At 45.1% G+C, this 20246-nt stretch overlaps 2 protein-coding genes across 2 annotated transcripts in view; both read right to left on the reverse strand.

The window, feature by feature from the left end:
• The window catches only part of LOC308161087 (segment polarity protein dishevelled homolog DVL-1-like), a 52499-nt gene extending 46278 nt beyond the window's left edge, over nt 1-6221 (reverse strand). The window contains 1 exon segment of the mRNA XM_080535035.1: nt 5811-6221. Within this exon segment, the coding sequence (XP_080391161.1) occupies nt 5811-5980 (170 nt within the window). The 5' untranslated portion in view covers nt 5981-6221.
• Nucleotides 6222-8707: 2486 nt separating this feature from the next.
• LOC308159718 (matrix remodeling-associated protein 8-like) lies at nt 8708-18142 on the reverse strand (the record flags this gene model as incomplete). Its single annotated transcript, XM_080533533.1, has 8 exons — nt 8708-8820; nt 9893-9952; nt 10141-10211; nt 10548-10578; nt 11104-11262; nt 15541-16074; nt 16584-16685; nt 17791-18142. 8 exons carry the CDS (start codon nt 18140-18142, stop codon nt 8795-8797), a joined length of 1335 nt encoding a protein of 444 aa, XP_080389659.1. The 3' UTR covers nt 8708-8794.
• Nucleotides 18143-20246: the final 2104 nt, after the last annotated feature.

A 20246-nucleotide genomic window follows, 5' to 3' on the forward strand; every position in this document is an offset into this window, starting at 1 on the left:
GCGGGGCTAGTTACAGCCTAGTCCATTGACCAGGGGGTAGGAGGGGAGGGTCAACACTGGCCTCTAGTCCAACTCCTCCCCCCCCCCCCCAAAACACCATAATAGACAGCCTGCACGCCAAACCAAAAAATATATTTGGTATTCAAATGAGAATTCATGTGAATTGCCTTAATAATTCACAAGGCCGTTCACAAGGCCAGTTACCCCCGTCCATCTATTAGGTCTACTGAAGCCTCGTGCTGCAGTCTAACGCACACCTGGGGAACACCTTTAATTACTTTACTATTGTGAAATAGGTTAATCGTACAAATGACTGTAGCACATACGTTAGGCTACAGTCACGACGTTTGTATCAGGGGAGGCTGGTGGAGGTAGAAATCGGAGGAAGGGCTCACACACGTTTAGTAACATTGTTTTTTTTATTACATTCCGTGCATCACAATGAGTCTGTGCCCCAATTTCTACCTCCACTGCATTGTATGTTGTTACACCGGCTAATACATTATTAACTGATTCGCAATTGCATAACAACTGCAGGGTAGTTCAACCAAGATGGATGAGGAGTGAGGCAGGGAAGGAAGGTGCACCTCAAATGTAAAACATAAAATAAATAAATAAAAAAGCTGCTGTTCTTGTGACCCTCTTTCCAGTTCCACTGACACTCCCTCTCCCTGCTGAATCGGGATCTACTACAGGATCTAATATTGTATTATTTCTGTTACTATATTGCTTAATTGTTTCTTGTCTTATTTGTCTTTTTTTCTTTTATATATACTGTATATTTTTTAAACTCTTGCCATTTTCATCTTCTCTTGTGGCTGCAATGTCGAGCCTCTCCCCCTCCCCTTCCCATGTGTCCCCAGCACTACCTTAATCAGGCCCCTATACTTTTTTTTTGTTTGTTTTTTGTTTGTTTTGTTATTACTAACTCCATCTTTTCAGTTTGTAAAGCGTCTTTGAGTGTCTAGAAAAGCGCTATATAAGTCTAATGTATTATTATTATTATTATTATTATTATTATTATTATACTGGTATAACGGGAGGTAGCCTAACAATAACCGTGGTTCTGGTTCTGATGCTGTGATGAGCCAGCCCAGCTCCCAGCGCAGCCCGGGACAAACAAACATGTCTGTTCAGAGCCTCACCGTGAGAGTCCCTCTGTGGCTGGGTCCAGGATTATACTGAGGTCAGGAAACAAACAGATCAACAGCTGCCGTGACAACACAGAATATCATCCACCTAGCTACAGACGTCAACCTAACGATACCACAGACTAATACATAATTTAATAAATACATCTGGGTTGAATCAAGCTCAGGAGCAGGGGGACCAATCTATTGTAGTGCTGTGTGAGTGTGTGTGTGTGTGTGTGTGTGCGTGTGTGTGTGTGTGTGTGTGTGTGTATGTGTGTGTGAGCGTGCGTGCGTGCGTGCGTGCGTGCGTGCGTGCGTGCGTGCGTGCGTGCGCGCTCCTGCGTATTCGTCTGTATGAGATCCACTACCGTGCTACATTGCTCTGCTATCGCTTGGCTCACTAGTTCAAGGACGATCATAAAATTCATCATAAAAATGATAAAAGCACGTTGAACTGCAACGTTTGCAGGAAAAGTGCTATACAAATAAAGGTTATTATTATTATCTTATTATCGTCATACAAGCTGTGTGGATAATCGTATTAAGATGGAGGGGAATACATTTTTTGGAGACAAACAAAATTCATAAACGTCATGTGGCCCGTTCCCCATCCCCACGCGATGAGCACAAACCCTAATATCACAATGAAACTGAGACTGGCTGGCTCTCCTCTCTCAGCGGGGGGTCCAGTGTGGAAGACCGCGCACTGACGCTTCATTTGCATATCAAACGGCGTCTGTAACTGCAAGGGATTTGATATTTTTACTCTCCATTAAGGGATATTAGCTTTTTCCATTGCTAATATTTCCACCAGGTAGCCATGGCTGGCAGACTGCATGTATTGTACACACACACACATACACACACACAGACAGACCAGGTGGAGGCTGTGGAGGTAGAAATCGGAGGTCGTGTCGGATACTGTTTGTCATTCTATTCCATGCGTTACAATGAGCCTGTCCTCCACCCGCCTCCGCTGGTCTGTGTGTGTGTGTGTGTGTGTGTGTGTGTGTGTTTGTGTATGCGGTGTGTGTGTATGTATGCGCTGTGTGTGTGTATCTGGTGGGTGTGTGTGTGGTGTGTGTGTATGCGGAGGGCCAGCTATGGCTACCTCAAAGCTTGGTTATCTCCTCTGTATGTGTGTGTGTGTGTGTGTGTGTGTGTGTGTGTGTGTGTGTGCGTGTGCGCGTGCGTGTGTGTGTCTGTCTGGAGTACTAACATACTGTGCCAGTGTGGCGCTGGCCCAGAAGATTGTCCTCTCTTATACACAGGACACATGCACACACACAGTACGCAAAACACACAACCGAGACAATCTAACGAACAATACACACATAATCAAATTATCTCCATTTTGTATCCTGACTTTCAGATAACCGTGTTGTTGACACAAATGAAGCTGTGAGCGAGCCAGAGCCAGCCAAGCCAACCCACAAAAACCCACGGCCTCCTATGGAGTCTAACCTACACCGCGATGGCCTACATTCGACAACACAACCATCGCACCGCGGCTCCACGTCGAGGCCTAACGTTAAAGAACAAACACAACTGTGTTTGCCTCCACTATCAGCCTGTCGATCACCTGGGGCCCTGCCTGCCTGTTGAGCACCGCTGTGGACCGGAGGGACAGGAAGCCCACAGCTAAAAGGGACACAGCAGCAGCAGACCTCACCTACGACCAGGAAAAACCAGTTCCCTCACAAGGTCGCGCCGCTATCTATGGGAACGGCTGACGTCTCTCTCTCTGCTTCTATAGACAGAGGCCGTGTTGTTTCCTGCTCTGACGATTGTGACGCCCGCCGAGCTAAAAAACACTGCTGCTACTAACGAACTGTGGCTTTTTGCCTAGATAGACACTGACAGACACACCAAGGCTGAATGGTTGAAACAAAAGTATAGTATATAGGGAACAGGGAGTGAAAGTGAAGTGAAACAAGAGCTAACTGATTGGGCTTTAACGGTGTTACCAGAAAGTCAACAATGACAACAATGTGGCAACTCAAACGAGTAATCATCTGGAGAGGCTGGTCTCCGACACCTAGGAGTGACTGAGGGAATGAATGTGCTGCGTTTGCGGTTTGTTTTTCCATGCAAAATTCATGTTCGCTTGAATCACCTTTTTGACAAGCATGGGAGGAAATTACCTTACCTTATGGTAACTTAATTACTGTGTGTGTGTTTGTGTCTGTGTGTGTGTGTGTGTGTGTGTGTGTGTGTGTGTGTGTGTGTGTGTGTGTTGTGCGTGCGTGTGCGTGTGTGTCATCTTAGCCAATCAGAAACAGACATTAACACAAATATGCCATTCTCCCTCCATAAGAAGCCTGAAAGAGGATGACCCCTGACCCGGAACTACTAAAGGAGTCCATCTTGTCTGAATGCACAGAGCGGGGTGAGAGAGAGGTCAAACACATCTTATTAACATGGCCATAAGAAGAAGCCATTAGCATCTGCCTGGGGGACATCTGTCTGCTCTGGGAGACAGAGTGATGACAACACCCAGAATGCCATGGGAGGGGAGAGAGGAAATACAACATAGGGCTGTCGAGAACAGAAATCTGGGTGGGTCTGAAATGCAACTGAATGCTGCAGTGAACCAAGTGTCCAGTGTAGCTCTCTTTTGTGGAGGGCATTGAGTGTGGAACATTGCAGATTTTTTTTTAGCTCTTCATGTCCACTGAACAAGAAATCTCCATCTTGCAAACACATATATCCTAATGATATGTGCATGTTATCTTGTGAATTAGGCTTGTACTAACTCTTTAAAAGAACAGAGGATATGTTGCTCTGCGGTAAAAATGCATTATCACTGGGTTAGTGCCACGTTTTTTTTGTCATTTGCATATATTTGTTTGATGTCAGTGATTATTTATAATTGATTAATTAATTAACCAATTAATAAATCCTTTATGACAGGGCGACCACTGACAGTGCCCAGCAGTATCCACCAAGAGGACAATAGAAAGTATCAACCGCAAAAGCAAATGATTCAACATCGCATTATCTGTTAATTAAATAGCCGATAATATCAACATCAGTGTGTTGGGACGGGTTTATTTGGCAGACGTAGCCTACGCTTGGAATGTCACGAAAAATGCTCCGGCTATAATTGAACCAATCTTGGCTGCGTTCGTAAAATTCGCACAGGAAACTGATCGGCACTCGTGGAATGCCTCTTGTCCAATCAAATGACACGGTCCCCTTTATGACGTTGAGACCAGTGTGCGCTCCGGCGCTCTTAGAGCGAGTTTACGAACGCAGCCCTTGGCAGGCCCTGTCGGTCCACGGCGCTCAGGTTTTCTCAGGGAGTGCTCGTCTCCGCGGGCAGCAGCCATGTTTCTACTCGGGGCATCTCAGCTGATCTGCGGCCTGCAGAGAACAGTCGCATGGCTTTACGGCAAATAAGCTCCATGGCAATAAGACCCCCCAAACAACGAACAGTGGGGGGCTTTCCACCCACATAGGTTGTTGTTGCATTGCGCAGAGGATGAGGATATAGTTTCCATGTGAGACTCATGATCGCTCGAATCACCCATTCGCCAATAATCACCGGAGGAAATTACCTTTGTGTGTGTGTGTGTGTGTGTGTGTGTGTGTGTGTGTGTGTGTGTGTGTGTGTGTGTGTGTGTGTGTGTGTGTGTGTGTGTGTGTGTGTGTGTGTGTGTGTGTGTGTGTGTCAGTGTGCGCGCGCGGCCGCTTGTGTGTGTGTTGTCTGCGAGAGAGGGAAAGTGCTCGTCGGCGCGTGCGTGTGTGTGACAGAGACACGAGAGGTGGGCTGTTCAGCCTCCCCGCTGTGATCATCTAGCCCACTGGGAGATTCAGAAAGCCTATTTGATGTATGGAATTAAAGCGATATCCTATCAAATTCAAACATCCGTCTCATTATTATTTCCTTCACTATTTTCTAAAGTTCACATAATTATAGCCATGGAAAAAATGACACAATTGGCTTCTCTGAATAAATGGACAATCATCTACAATAGGGCCTATATACTGTGACCATGTAACGACCCAACCCCCCTTTAAATATGTCTCCCTTTATTCTTAATAAGCCCATGCTCCCACACAGTGCTAGTATGGGTCATGAACAAACTGTCTGGCAATAATTAATTTGGAATCGATTCTGAACTTGAGTTCACAGCCAAAACAGCAGAAGGCTGGACCCTTTTGTCAACGATCACATCATCATGTGTGGTGGGCTTATAGCATGACACATCCCAGGTCAGCCCCCTCATCCGTTAACTAGGCCTATACAGTAGCCTTATAATGACCTGGGGGTTACAGTACAGGGAAAACACAACCAAAACATCAGCTTACAATGACTGAATAATATAATAATAATGTGTTAAGATGTCAGCATGGGGATTATTGCGTGTCACGAACTTCACACAATCCCCGTCCGACTGTCTGATGCGCACAACGGGGACACAATGAACAGGTGCCAGACAGGGAACCAGGGCAGCCCTGTCTGTGTGGAACGGTAACAATGTAACTGTAAACCCTTTGTGGTCCTAGAATGGGACATTAGGCTACTGTAATCAATTAGTCAATTAGGGCTGGGCAACATTGTGTGTCAATAATAATAATAATAATAATAATAATAATAATAGCAACAGCCAGACTGCAACACACACAGGGAACGGAAAAGGCATATTCATGGTGGCTCAGACAGTCACTCACCCAAAATCCTGGTCCATGGATTTGAAGAAGAATTTGTAGCTATTGACCGGGCGATTATTGAGGACATTTTTAAAATCCGCTAATGTGACCTTCTCAGGAGAAACGGACAACTTCACCAGATAAGGAGTCTCTTCCTCGTCGATGTGATAGATTATTTTCGTCTCCGCCATGAGAGTGGTGAGGGTAGGACAGTCATTGACACAGGAAAGGAACAAGGGGTTGTCAAGCGCAATAATAATAAATATGGTTGGGAGCTGATCTAAACTAAATAACGACGCAGGTCTACCGTGACAGCATGAATAAATAGAGCTAGACCTCACGCTGGGAAATAAATCACATTGTCTTTGATCAAAATGAGCCGAAATCGAGACATAATCGAGTTGTAAGTCACTGTATTCCCAGCCTTCAGTGTGTGTCTCAGTACGGTGGCTCTCTCGGCACTAAAACAGGAAGGGACGGTCCACATCCTTGCGATATTGAGTTTGGAATATTTGTATTTTTTTTTCTTTTTCCTGTAATTCGTAGGAGAGTGCTGTCATCTAGTGGTGTGTTATGGCTAGGTTTAGTGGCTGCGTTCGTAAAATTTGCTCTGAGGGCGCCGGAGCGCACGCTGCGTTCGACGTCATAAAGAGACCGAGTCATTTGATTGGACAAGAGGCACTCCGTGAGTGCTGATCGGATTTCCAGAGCGTGTTTACGAACGCAGCCATAGTGTCCCGTATACAGCACTCAGCCCCTCCGAGGCATAAAGGCAAGAGGAGATCGGAAGACAATCTTGCTAAGTGGATGCTGCTTTTACCGTTTTTTCCCCCCTCTCTTTTAGACTTTACGACGAAAACATCTGCGACAGAGTACCACCATTAGTGACCAAAACCAAGAGTCACATAGATAGGTCTGATAGGCTACAATTATCGCTCCGGTATATTACACATAAATAATATAAATATAATACACAGTCAGTAATAATGTTGTTACAATAACTGTTGGCAATAATGATGATTGATAGGCTATCTGTTATTAAAAATGTTATGGTGATATGCATGACGATACTGTATAGCATAATTATTAGCCTCGTCTATATCAGTGATATTAATAACAATAGTAATAGTACTAGTAATCATCATCATCATCATAATAATAATAATAATAATAATAATAATAATGAGAAGAAGAAGAAGAAAAAGAAGAAAAAGAAGAAGAATCGTTATTATAATAACACACATTTTATTACAATTGTATTTATTTATTACATTAAATTACAATGAACAGTAATAAATATGATGATGATGGGCATTATGATTATTTTAATTACCATCATCATCGTTATTATTGTTGTATTACCATTGCAAGTATTGTCAACATCACCACCATCATCACCTTCACACGGTAGGCTTATATTGTCTACTGTCTACCTTTTAGTGATCACATATTTGCATTTTTGACAGTAGGTGGTAGTCTTGTGCAGCCCCAGATCCACCCCCAGCCAGAATGAGTGGTGAGGTTCCTACCTCATTTGACCCTCAGGAACAGATTCTCTGTAGGCCACTCCTGCTTCTCTGTCCGAGACAGGAAGATTACACTTCATCACGTATTCTCAAGACCTATCATCTCCTTGTTCCTTCAGCAACAACGAATCTACCCTACCATATAATAGGGTAACACTACTAATTTATAGTAGATAATAAAACATTTTCCTGCAATGCGGTTTCTTGAAGAAAGTCTCCTAATCATTTTCATTTCATCAATATACTGTGGTCACTCACTGCATATTAACATTTCTATAGATTCAGTATAGAATAGATGCATCTAAACCCCCCAAAATGCATTGTAATAAAACACAGACTGTCAAACCAGTATTGTATCAACCTTTATTGGAGGGAGAATAGAGTGGGTCAACATGCAACTATACCTAATAACTTGCGTGTGTGTAATGGACCAAAAAACTGTCTCAGGCCTGTGTCCAATTGTAAATGACTGAACCATGAACTACCAAATTCTATATACACACAGAGGCTCCTGATATTCACCAGAACATTAGCTTGACAGGTACATTACACAAAGATGACATACACATCCCTACAACAGACACATCCCTAGAACATTATAGTGCATTCCCAAACACACATACATCTGGAAGAATTGAACAGTTCAAGGCTTGATTTTCCTGAGTTGTAGTAGACTTTATTTGCGATTATCCATGTGTATATATCATGAAAGAAATTAAACACGGATATGTTTACGAATGTTAAAAGGGCGAATTACAGCAATGTTTTTGTGCAAAATAAAAAATGAGCAAATACACACACTCATTGAGTTGTGAGCTTGCCGAGCTCAGAATTCATAAACATAACATACAGTTTTACCTCAGTACTTTAAGACATCAGAACGGGCGTCCGGATCAGGGGAGGCTGGTGGAGGTAGACATTGGGAGGACGGGGGATCATTGTAATGCATGGAATAGAATGAGGAATGGTATCAAACACGTGTTAACCATTCTTCATTCCCATTCCCGCCCTCCAATGTCTACCTCCACTAGCCTCCCCTGAATCTGACAACCATTCAAACTAATAAGCCATACAGTGATAGAAAGCTGTGTACAGTATTACATACTTACATACAAAGGTACGAGAAAGAATGGCAGGTACACCGGCTATATCTTGTGATTCTGATATACTATTATCCAAAACAGTTATCTTTGTAGTACAATACTCAATCTAAGAAATGAGAAATGAGTTTAGTCATGTTGAAATAACAGCAGATCAGAATACAGACTTAACATGGGTATCAAAACAGAAATAAAAAAAACACATTAAAATGGTGATATAAACGTTTGTCAAGAGAGTGTCTTTAAACAGAGAGAACACTCCTCCAGTCCTATTCAACTTTTCCTTGTGGGTTCTCAATATTCCTCTCCTCCACTTCCTCTTCCTGTGTCTGCCCTGGACCTGCCAGCGGCGTCTTCTCTGTCCCGCCGCCCCCCTGCCTCACATCCACAACTTACCATCCATGTCTAGAGAGAGAGAGAGAGAGGGAGGGAGGGAGGGAGAGGGAGGGAGGGAGGGAGAGGGAGGGAGGGAGAGGGAGAGAGAGAGAGGGGGGGAGAGAGAGAGAGAGGGAGGGAGAGAGAGACAGAGAGACAGAGACAGAGGGAGGGAGAGAGAGAGAGGGAGGGAGAGAGAGAGAGGGAGGGAGAGACAGAGAGACAGAGACAGAGGGAGGGAGAGAGAGAGAGGGAGAGAGAGAGAGAGAGGGAGGGAGAGACAGAGAGACAGAGAGAGAGACAGAGAGAGAGGGGGTGGGAGAGAGAGAGAGAGAGGAAGAGAGAGACAGAGAGAGAGAGAGGGAGAGAGAGAGACAAAGAGAGAGAGGGAGAGAGAGAGACAGAGAAAGAGAGAGAGAGACAGAGAGAGAGAGACAGAGAGAGAGAGACAGAGAGAGAGAGACACAGAGAGAAACAGAGGGAGAGAGGGAGAGGAAGAGAGCGGCTTTATTGCCAAATATATTTGCACATACAAGACATTGCCTTGGTGTGGTTGGTGCATAAGACAATACGTCTATATATATTTGGGACACACTTCTCATTAAGTTGCCCCAATGCAGTAATAAAAAATCACTGTTTTAGTAACAACGTACTGTTAACGTTGTGTTAACAACTGTTATTACATAGTTACTTTAGTACATACTTTGCAAAATTGCATAGAAATAGAGTTGAGCACTCTTAGTTATTGCAACAGCTACTCTCCTCTATGCAAGCCTCTAATACAATGTTGTCACTGATTACAGTACTACTACACAAGTATAGGGCCAAACAGTGGAGGCTGGTGGAGGCTGTAATCGGAGGCTGGACAACAATTACAACTTAAAGTAACTCAGAATCAGAATCAAGTTTACTGTTACATTACATTACATTGCCATTATACAATCATAATAATAAGACAAGAGACAATTGAGCAATATAATAATACAAATAACAGAAATAACACGAGTATTGCACCGAGGTAGTGCTATGTAGGCTAACTGTTTGCAGCTGTTGTGCTATGTAGGTGAACTTCCTGTCAGATGCTAACCTGCTGTACACTCACCTTTGTGGTTGCAGTCTTTGGACAAATCGGCTCTCTCCTTGAATAGATTGTTTTTGTACTCTACGGATGAAAGGTTGGAAGGCTGTGAGTTATTACATTTTGGACATTTGGTCATGATTTATGAGTCACCTGCAGCTATGGCTATAATAGATGCAGCGTGTCGTCTCCCTGTTTAAACTCTCTGGCCTGTGTGAAGTCTGTTTGAAGCAGGACCAAGCAGGGCCAAGCACAGCGACGTGCTCCTGTACCTGAGTTCAGGTGCTCCTGGTTGCAGATCTTAAGCTCAGTGGTGTCCAGTGTGCAGCTGGCCACGGGTCCTCTGTTAAGAGGATAATAAGAGTGGGTGGTTACTGACTACTCACAGTTCAATTAGAGTTCAGAATATATATATATTTAAAAACTTTTTAACAAAAACTAAAAACAAACAAACAAAACAAAACTTCTTTTTTTTAGAAATACATAAATATAAACATATATATATACATATTAATATATTATTTAAATATTTATTCTAGCGTTATGAGTGCTAATGGCCCCTGGCCCTAGCATAGATTACTTTTTTGTAATGTAAATGTATATCCTATCTAAAAAATGAATCATGCATTATTGAATGTTACAATCATGAATAAAATAAAATAAAGTGTTCCATTCTCACCGTTCACACCTACGCATTTCATACTCCATCCCTGAATAAGATTCAACACGTTATTTACACATCAGACCAGGGGAGGCTGGTGGAGGTAGACATCGGAGGGCAGGCTCATTGTAAATGCATGGGATCATGTAATGAGGAATAGTATCAAAGATGTGTATTTGACACGATTCCTCGTTCCATTCCAGGCATCACAATGAGCCTGTCCTCCGATTTCTACCTCCACCAGCCTCCACTGATACACACTGTACACAGTAAATCAACCGATTAAAATATGAAATCGAGTGAGCAAGTACCACAAACTGGTATGTACATGTAAGTACATGCTAAGTCCATGTAAGTCCAGGTAAGTACAGGTATGTACATGTAAGTACATGCTAAGTCCAGGTAGGTCCAGGTAAGTCCAGGTAAGTAGGGTGCCTGAGCTAGATTACTCTTCCTGCTACGACTGGTGGATTGATGATTCACTTGCTTAGTCAAATGTATTGATTGTAAGTCGCTTTGGAATAACGCGTCTGCTAAATGCCAAAAATGTAAATGTGTAAAAAGTAAACTGTACCTCTCCTTCTCCGTCGCCTGGTGAGCACGATGACGGCGGTGACGATGAAGGCCAGCAGGAAGAAGGTGGCCAGTATGTAGCCCCACTGCTGCAGGAAGTGACCTCGGTGCTCCGGGAGGATGACGTTGACCACCCGCGGCATCTCCACCTCGTTAGTGCCTGGCGACAGAGGGCACACGATGATGACATCACTGGTCCCCACACACACACACATCCATCAGCACACACAGGCTGGGTGGGTGGTGTAAGCAGCACCACACAACATGCCCGCCGCAACCGTAACATGACCATAACGACTTGCTCTGTCATTTATTTCACTTTTTAACGTAACTTTTTTTTTTTAAGTAATTTTTTCTTAAGTGGGGCAGTCCCACTCATATTTTTCACTTTTATTGGACAGTTATAGTGAAGACAGACAGGAAAGTAAAGGGAAGAAGGGAGAGAGGGCATGTCAGCAGGGCATGTGGCGGATTCGAACCTATGCCGACATGGGCATAAGTGTACACTGTAGACCGCGGTGCTAGACCACTGGACCACCCCAGGCCACTGCTCCGTCATTTTTTCGATTGGAATGTTCAGATGACTGTCAGTGCATGCGTAAAAAAAACATGCCGGCATCGATAAGAGAATCGATCGCCTCGGAGGCAAATGATTCCGATGCATCCGATGAATCGGTTCTCGATTCCCATCCCTAAACATGATGCAAAACAATAATTCTATTCTATTCTAACTCTGGTTTCATTTACATTGTGCCCAATGGGAGTCTTATCCATGAAAGCCTTCCATCATCAAGTCATTATTATGTCATAACATGTCAAATAAATCAACTTAGTTTTTCTAACACAATGCATACACAGTTGACACAAATGATGACTATATTAGTTTTTTTATTTACAGTACGCTCAATGGAAGTCTTATCCGTGGAAAGCCTTATCATCACATCATTATATGTCATAACATGTCAAATAAATCAACTTAGTTTTTCTAACACAATGCATACGCACGATGCCCCTGGTGATTTAAGCTGCTTGTTTTCATTTCTTTCTAAGAGGCAGAGCGAGGGAGGGGGAGGGAGGGCGAGGGAGCGGGGGGCGAGGGAGGGGTGGGGAGGGGGTGCAGTTTCATGTCAAAACGCTTCTCGACCGTAATGAGTTCCAGACCTGATGTCATACAGCTGCTATTTTTTTTCTCCTTAACAGAAAAATACACATTAACCAAGGAAGAAGGGAGAGGGAGGAAAAGAAAGAGAGGAGACAGGGAGGAATTCGGTGGTGAGCCTGTCGCAATTCGTTTCCCAGTTATTTTTTCTCCTTCTTCTCTTAAACACAGAAGTCCACTTTTTTGCAGTCAGGCAAAAAACCCCAGACTCTCTTTATGTGCCTGATGTGCACCAGTCTATGAGACGTGTCTAAACACAACACACATCTGACTCAGCGGAGCTGGAATCAGATGAACTTTCCATGTGTTACAATGAAATCCGTCCTCCGATTTCTACCTCCACCAGCCTCCCCCCGATCTGCCTACACCCTCCTCACAGCCACGCTGGCTTAGCTGTACTGCATACCACACAACAAACACCACCATCAGACAAGTTTCGAACAACTAAAGGCAGAGTTGTGTGTGTCATTAAGTAAAACAGTAAAACACCAGACAGAGAGACTATAGTGAGAGGGTTGGATGTGCTGAATGACAAAGCCCTGTGATTAAAATGAGATTATGCGATTCGAATTGCTCTCGGTGTTTTTTCGGTAAATGTCAACTATTGACCTCACATTTGGAAGGTGTTCTCCTACTCCCACACGCCAGGGCCTGTTGAAACCTCGGCACGCCATAACAGCTACTCATACTTTCCAATCAGCAGAATAACAGCCAAAACACGAAAGCCTTCAATTAAGTTCTTCTAACCATTACGTTACTTTCACATAAAGTTCTTCGAGTTCTTCGCCAGTCGAGGACAAAACACGAATGATTACATTACCAGCAGGTGGAGACCAGATGGAGAACTGTTTTGGTATTGTGTTGTTGGAGACCTGCTTTAACCAAACCACTACATGTGTCTGGAATGTGACCTATATGACTAGTAACCTATATCGCTAGGCTAACCCAGATTCCATGCACCTCCAGGGACTATAGCTGTGGCTAATACGACTTTGGATCACATTGATCTACAGGGCCCAGTTCCAAAAACATTTACATCTGGGTCAGAAAGATCTAGATTCTTATTCGCCTTCTAGGAATCAGATCGAGCTGGCCGATTACCCCCTATAATACTCAAAAAACGGCTTAAATCAGATTAATTCGGATCTTGATTAAACATTTTGAAATACTGTGCCCAGGAATGTGTCTTTTTAATCTCGATCTCTGGCCCAGGTCCCTGGCCCGAACCGCAGGTGTGTCATTAGTAAGACGGCGGGGGAGGACAGATAGGCAGCTCCTCGATAAGGATAAGTACTCCGCAAGGATAGCTGTGCTGAGAGCAGATACCAATCCAACCTCGCAAATGGAACCCGGCATGACGGGACAAATTGAATTAACTTCAGGGTTAATGTAGCTCTCAGGTGGCGACAGTTGCTGATTATCACCTGTCTGCCGTTGGACGTAGTTAATATGCATGAAACCGTCATGTCACGTCCAAGGTCGCCGTCTCTGGAGAACAATTAGCGGAGCGGCCTCAGTACGGAGACAGCCTCAGCTGTTGTCTCTCTCCATTTCCTTGACAGATCAAACAAGATACATACACATCTTAACCCCTGTCTGACACGTGCCGTGCGGGGGTTACAGAGTTTTTTTTTAATGCGGTTGGAGATGATTCATTTGCAAGTCGATGAGCTGACAGAAAGAAACGACGTCTTAATCGTCTACCAGAGGACCACATTTCTTCGATCCTGTTCTATACGTTTTGAATTACGCATTCGGGCTTTTTCTTCAGGGCACAACAACATCTGAGTTCTATTTACAGTGGGTTTGCCATAAATGCTAAAAATGAAAGAAAAAATGTAATGCCTGTTAGTTAATTCAATTATAGATGATTGGAAAGGTCTGTAGGCATACAGAGTGTACATACTTGGCTGGATCTAACAAAGCAATAGCAAATGGGTTTTTAACCCGGGGGAGGCTGATGGAGGTAGACATCGGAGGACAGGCTCATTGTAATGCATGGAATGGAATGAGGAAATGGTATCAACGATGTGTGGTGTTGATACCATCCACCCTCTTCCTCAGCCGGCTTCTGGTTTCAACTGAATTCCAAGTAAAAGATAAAAACCAAAAAGGAACTGAGAAAGAATGCAATACTTTCGCAAAGCTATTAAATGAATGGGCCACACATTTTTCAAGGGAGATGGAGGATACCAATCTAACACATCCCTCCCCCCACCCAACTGTTTTCTTTCATGTCACGGCCGGCCCAGATGCTCAACAGATGTAGCACACTTCCTCTGACTGCTGCCCGATAAACAAGCCCCGACCAGAGAGAGAGAGACGGACACAGGCGAGAGGAGACGAGACGACCAGAGATGGAAAGACGGTAGGGAGATATCCTGAACAGTAGATATAAACAGTAGATAAAGTAGATCACAGTCTGGACTGAAACGAGGGAAGAAAACAACAGGACAACAGGAGGAGAAAATTAAATTGCCTCAAATAAAATAAAAAAGCCGAATCATGCTCTGTCCTTCCTTCCCCTTTCCGAAAAGTCTGGCTTTATTTGCTACTCAGTCTGCAGAGTTAAAATGGCTCCCTCTTGGAAAACTGAACCATTGCTCAACTGGGGGAAAATGAAAACCATTTTCCAGAGAAAATGAGACCACTTCCGTTCTGGCCAATTAGCGGCCATTCACCGAGACTCTTAAGACTGCCAGACCAAACAGTCACGATTCCTCAAAGCCCTTCTGTTTTCCCCACACCTCGACACACTTGCACACAGCTCTCTCCATCTGTCTCCGTCTCTTTGTTTAGCCACGGATCAACACTATTTCTTTCTTTCTTTCCCTAAGTCTTTCTTTATCTAAATTTGTTTTGTTCCTCCCTCGGTTCACCCATTCCCTCATCCCAGCTTTCCCTCCTCCTTTCTCTTCCTCCCTTCTCATAGAGGACAGCAGGAAGGTTTGAGGGAAGCTCTGGCACAACAAAGCACTGACTTAACTGACCAAATACGCCTATAAATACGACCCTTAAAATATAACCCATGAGAATAGTGTTCTCACACACGCACTCCGACTCAGAGACACTCACAATAAGATTAGACACGGTTTGCAATGCAAACTCAGGGAAGACGTGGAAAAGACATTAAGAAAGAAAAAAATAAATAGATTTATAAGATGAAGAAGATTTATAACATCACATAAAAAGAGAAAAACAAATAATTTCCAAAAATATTTCCACTCATTCTAGGAAATAAATCCTGAAAGCCAACGACTATTCAGAGGAGGCTCTTACTTGGGTCGTCGTGTTTGGGGGGAAGAGGTCGGGGGGGTGCGGTGAGGACCGGGGTGTGGACGACAGGGATGAGGACGGGCGTGTGGACGACCACCGGGATGAGGACCGGGGGGAGGACGACCGGGGGCAGCGGGGGCCCCACCACCAGCCTGAAGATGCGTCTCTCGTGCATGCCGCAGTAGTGGTGGTGCAGGTGGCAGGAGTACAGGCCTTTGTCCACCGGCTGCAGGTTGTGGATGGTCAGAGAGAAGTCCCCCACGGAGAAGGCGTCCTCCGCCACGCTGACCTTGTCGAGGGGTAACCGCGGCCCGTACTGCCGGCGCTCCCCGGAGGCGTAGAGGTCCACCAGGCGGTCGGCGGCGTCGGGGCGCACGCCGGGGGGCTGCCAGTCCCAGTGGGCCACCTGCTGCTGGTCCTCCTGGAGCCCCTCCCTCCACAGGGGCCGGCGGTTCACGCACGGCAACAGCACGGTGGTCCCTAGCAACACCACGAACACATGCTTCTCTCCGTCCCAGAAACGCTTCTCCTTGCGGGCTGAGAGAGGAAGAGGAAGAGGTTGATGATGATGGAATAGCGTTATGACACCGTTTGATTGTGATAATTGATTGATTGTGTTAATATACTGAAAAATGGATGCACTTAACTGCAATGTATGTCGCTTTGGATAAAAGCGTCAGCTAGATTGATTGATTGTGATAATGTACTGAAAAATGGACGCACTTAACTGCAATGTATGTCGCTTTGGATGAAAGCGTCAGATAATTGGCATATATTATATTGAAAGACTACTCAAAAGAGCTCATCTACTTAAAATACCCACTATTACGTTTTTTTGAGCAGAATGTATGCATGGTGTTTCATACATTAATTTACTGTATTACTGTGACATTGTTATATAATGATGCAGAGACCGGTGGAGGTAGACATCGGAGGACAGACCCATTGTGACGCAGGGAATGGAATGAGAAATTCCACAATGAGCCCGTCCTCCGAATTCTGCCTTCACCAGCCTCCCATGGCAGAGACTGACCAGATGGGCTTACCTGACTTGGTGGTGTTGAGCTGTACTTTGATGGACTGGTGGATCTGACAGTAGTGATGGTGCAGGTTACAGGAATACACTCCTTTGTCGGCCGCCGTCACATCTGGAAGACATTGAGATATTTTCATGAATGAATGTTATATGTTATATCTGTGACGGCAGCTGGCGAAAGGGGGAACAAAATGTTCAACCGACCAAATGTTGACCAGACTTTTATTCAGAAAAATGAAACTACATTTCAGCGTTGTGGATCAATTAATGACACACTCGCTAGTCGAGCCAAAACATTGCAATGCCATGGATCTGGTGAGTAATAGTAGTAGTAGGTAGTAGTGGGGATTACTCACCGATTACTCACCGAATCCATTGCAATTGCAATGTTGTGGCTTGACTAGCGAGTGTGTCATCGATTTTCAACAACGTTGACATTTATTTACATTTTCTGAATAAAAGTCTGAACATTTTGATTGTTTTGATTGGCGACTTGTTCCTGATTTCACCAGCTGCTGTCACACACATATATATATACAACATGCAACCGATAACATGAGAACCTAGAACACAGAGTTAACGAAAGGGGAACAATTAACGCTGCAATGTCCAGGGGGGGAGGGGGGTGGCAGGGGAGATTAGGAGAGATGGTTAGGGGTAGGGGAGGTTGTGTGTGGTTGAGTCTCTGAGTGGTTGAGGGAGAGAGTTCCAGGAAGAGAGGGAGAGAGGGATGTCTCACTCTTGATGGTGAGGGAGAGTTCCAGGAAGAGGGGGAGAGAGTTCCAGGAAGAGCGGGAGAGAGTTCCAGGGAGAGAGGGAGAGAGTTCCAGGGAGAGAGGGAGAGAGTTCCAGGGAGAGAGGGAGAGAGTTCCAGGGCGAGAGTTCCAGGGAAAGAGGTCCAGGGAGAGAGGGAGAGAGTTCCAGGGAGAGAGCTCCAGGGAGAGAGGGAGAGAGTTCCAGGGAGAGAGGGAGAGAGGGAGAGAGTTCCAGGAAGAGAGGGAGAGAGTTCCAGGGAGAGAGGGAGAGAGGTCCAGGGAGAGAGGGAGAGAGTTCCAGGGAGAGAGGTCCAGGGAGAGAGGGAGAGAGGTCCAGGGAGAGAGGGAGAGAGGTCCAGGGAGAGAGGGAGAGAGCTCCAGGGAGAGAGCTCCAGGGAGAGAGGGAGAGAGTTCCAGGGAGAGAGGGAGAGAGCTCCAGGGAGAGAGGGACGTAAGTCTCACTCTTGATGGTGAGGGAGAAGTTCCCGTTGCTGAAGGCGGCGCTGGGGATGGTGGTGCGGCCCTTGTTGAAGCCGTTGTAGACCCGCTCCTTGGCGCTGGGGGACATGTCCAGGATGCGCTCCACAGAGTACTCCGGGCTGCTGCGGACCAGGTCCCAGTGGACCACCCTCTGCCGGTCCTTCAGGCGGTCGCTGGTCCAGACCATGCGGGGGTTGTGGCAGGGCAGGACGGCCTGGGTGCCCGCTGGGAGGGTGATGTTCCTGGCCTCCACCACCACCCCCAGACTGGTGCTGATCTGGCCCCATGCTGATGGAACACACACACACACATATAAACACACACACACAGACATATAAACACACACATGCACGCACACACATATATATACACACGCACGCACACACATATATACACACGCACGCACACGCATACACACACATACACACACACATTATACACACACGCACGCACGCACACACCCACACATATACGTACACACACACACACATATATATACACACACCCACGCACGCATGCACACGCACACACACACACACACAAATGTGAAGTAAGCAGAAAATCAGTAACACATTCAGCTGCATGCTGATGGAAAACAGGTTCACACGGACATCAGCCTCAAACAAACATGCCCACCAGGACATGCATAATGCATGAATCATCTCTCTCTAGCGTAGAGGATGGAGAGCAGGACAGAAGGAGATGGTAAGCAGGGAGCTACAGAGGAGAAGATTCGTGATAAACTGTGAATGATGACTTACCACTGGGCAGGAGGAGAACAGCAGAGACTGAAAAACAAACAACCAGGCAGTCAGAGTCCTGTCCAGACTCATCATATCTCAACACAAACTGTCATTACAGCACATAATACAGTATGTATTGTGTAGACAGTAATGAATACAGTGTACAGTAACTAGTACAGTATGTATCAGGGTTAAGGCGATTTCCTATTCAGGATGTGTTTTGAAACTCCAATTCAATTCCAAATTCCCCAATTGGCAGTAGAATGTAAAGAACACAAACAGTTGAGTTACTGACTATTGGAACACAAAGTACACCCAGATAAAAAAAGAAAAAAGAAAAGAAAACGAATGCCTTTTTTTCCCATGTACTGAATTGGAATTCAATTCACTTGAATGATGAATTGATTGATGCAATTGAATTGGAATCCTTGTCAACGCTTGTATGTCGCCCATGTGTATCCCTGTGTACTGAATGTTCCTGTTTATTCATTTAACCACAAATATGTTGTCTTCGTTTAAAAACATCAAGTAAATAGCAGGAAAACAACTATGGGTAGACCCCAACTCTTTAGTCTAGCCAGATTGAGGTTGACCAGAGCTGAACCCGGTCGGTGGTCGTTGTGTTACTGTGATTAACCTTCTCCTGCGGTGGGGAGAGCTCCCTGATATCACAGCTGTGTCTCTGAGGACAGGGTGGAGGGGGCGAGAGAAAAAGAGGAAAACAGACAAAAACAAGGACAGGGCAAAAGGGAGGGAGGGAGGGAGGGAGAGAGAGAGATGGTGGAGGAATGAACATAACAGGGACAGGTCCATAAAGGAAGGAATATATAAAAACGATGGTTTGTTTTCATTCGGTTTTAAGTGAGTGAAATTCACAAGATGTTTAAATCCCTTTGCGTTTGTACAAATAGAATATGAGAGTTTCCCCTCAGGGGATAGGGATTTTAATATAGCCAGTCAGCTATTTCTAACCCAGATTTTTCTCTAAGCGCTAAGCGCTATTACATCTGCTGTTTACCTAAGGGCCAGCAGAGATGCATGCAAGCCCAGCACAGAGGCTCTATTCATCGCCCCACTAACCTCTGTCAAGGCTAGTGTCCCGGGGGGGGGGGGGGGGGGCCAGCCCTCACCAGTCAAAGTGCCCACTGTCAGACTCCACTGTCAGCACCACGGTCCGATACTTCTATTTATTAATTCTTTCAAATGTTTTGGCATTTAGCAGACGCCTTTATCCAAAGCGACTTAGAACAACTACATTTGTCTAAGTAAGTGAATCATGTATCCATCAGTCATCACAAGAAAAAGTAATCTATGCTAGGGTCAGGGGTCTCCTAAAGGGTCTGAGTATGATGTACGCAGGGGTAACAGACAGTAAGGTTTTCATAGACAGTCAACACCAGGTGTGTCGGTCATCATGTACTGTAAATCCATGACCCTTTCCACTGCTTTCATGTCACAACTTCTATGGACTCCCACATTTATACACTGCAGAACTCACCTTCTTTGTGGGGGCAGTTGTGGGGCAGTCCCACTCTTTTTTTTTATAGATACAGTAGAGATTTAGACAGGAAGGATGGGTGAGAGAGAGAGGAGGGATGACATGCAGGATATGTCCCCGGCCGGAATCGAACCGGGGACCCTGCGGTTACATGGTCAACGCTTAACCCGCTACGCCACCTAAGCGCCCCCAGAACT

This window comes from Nansenia antarctica (assembly GCF_963989245.1).
Source record: "Nansenia antarctica genome assembly, chromosome: 6".
NCBI classification, from domain to species: Eukaryota; Metazoa; Chordata; class Actinopteri; order Argentiniformes; family Microstomatidae; genus Nansenia; species Nansenia antarctica.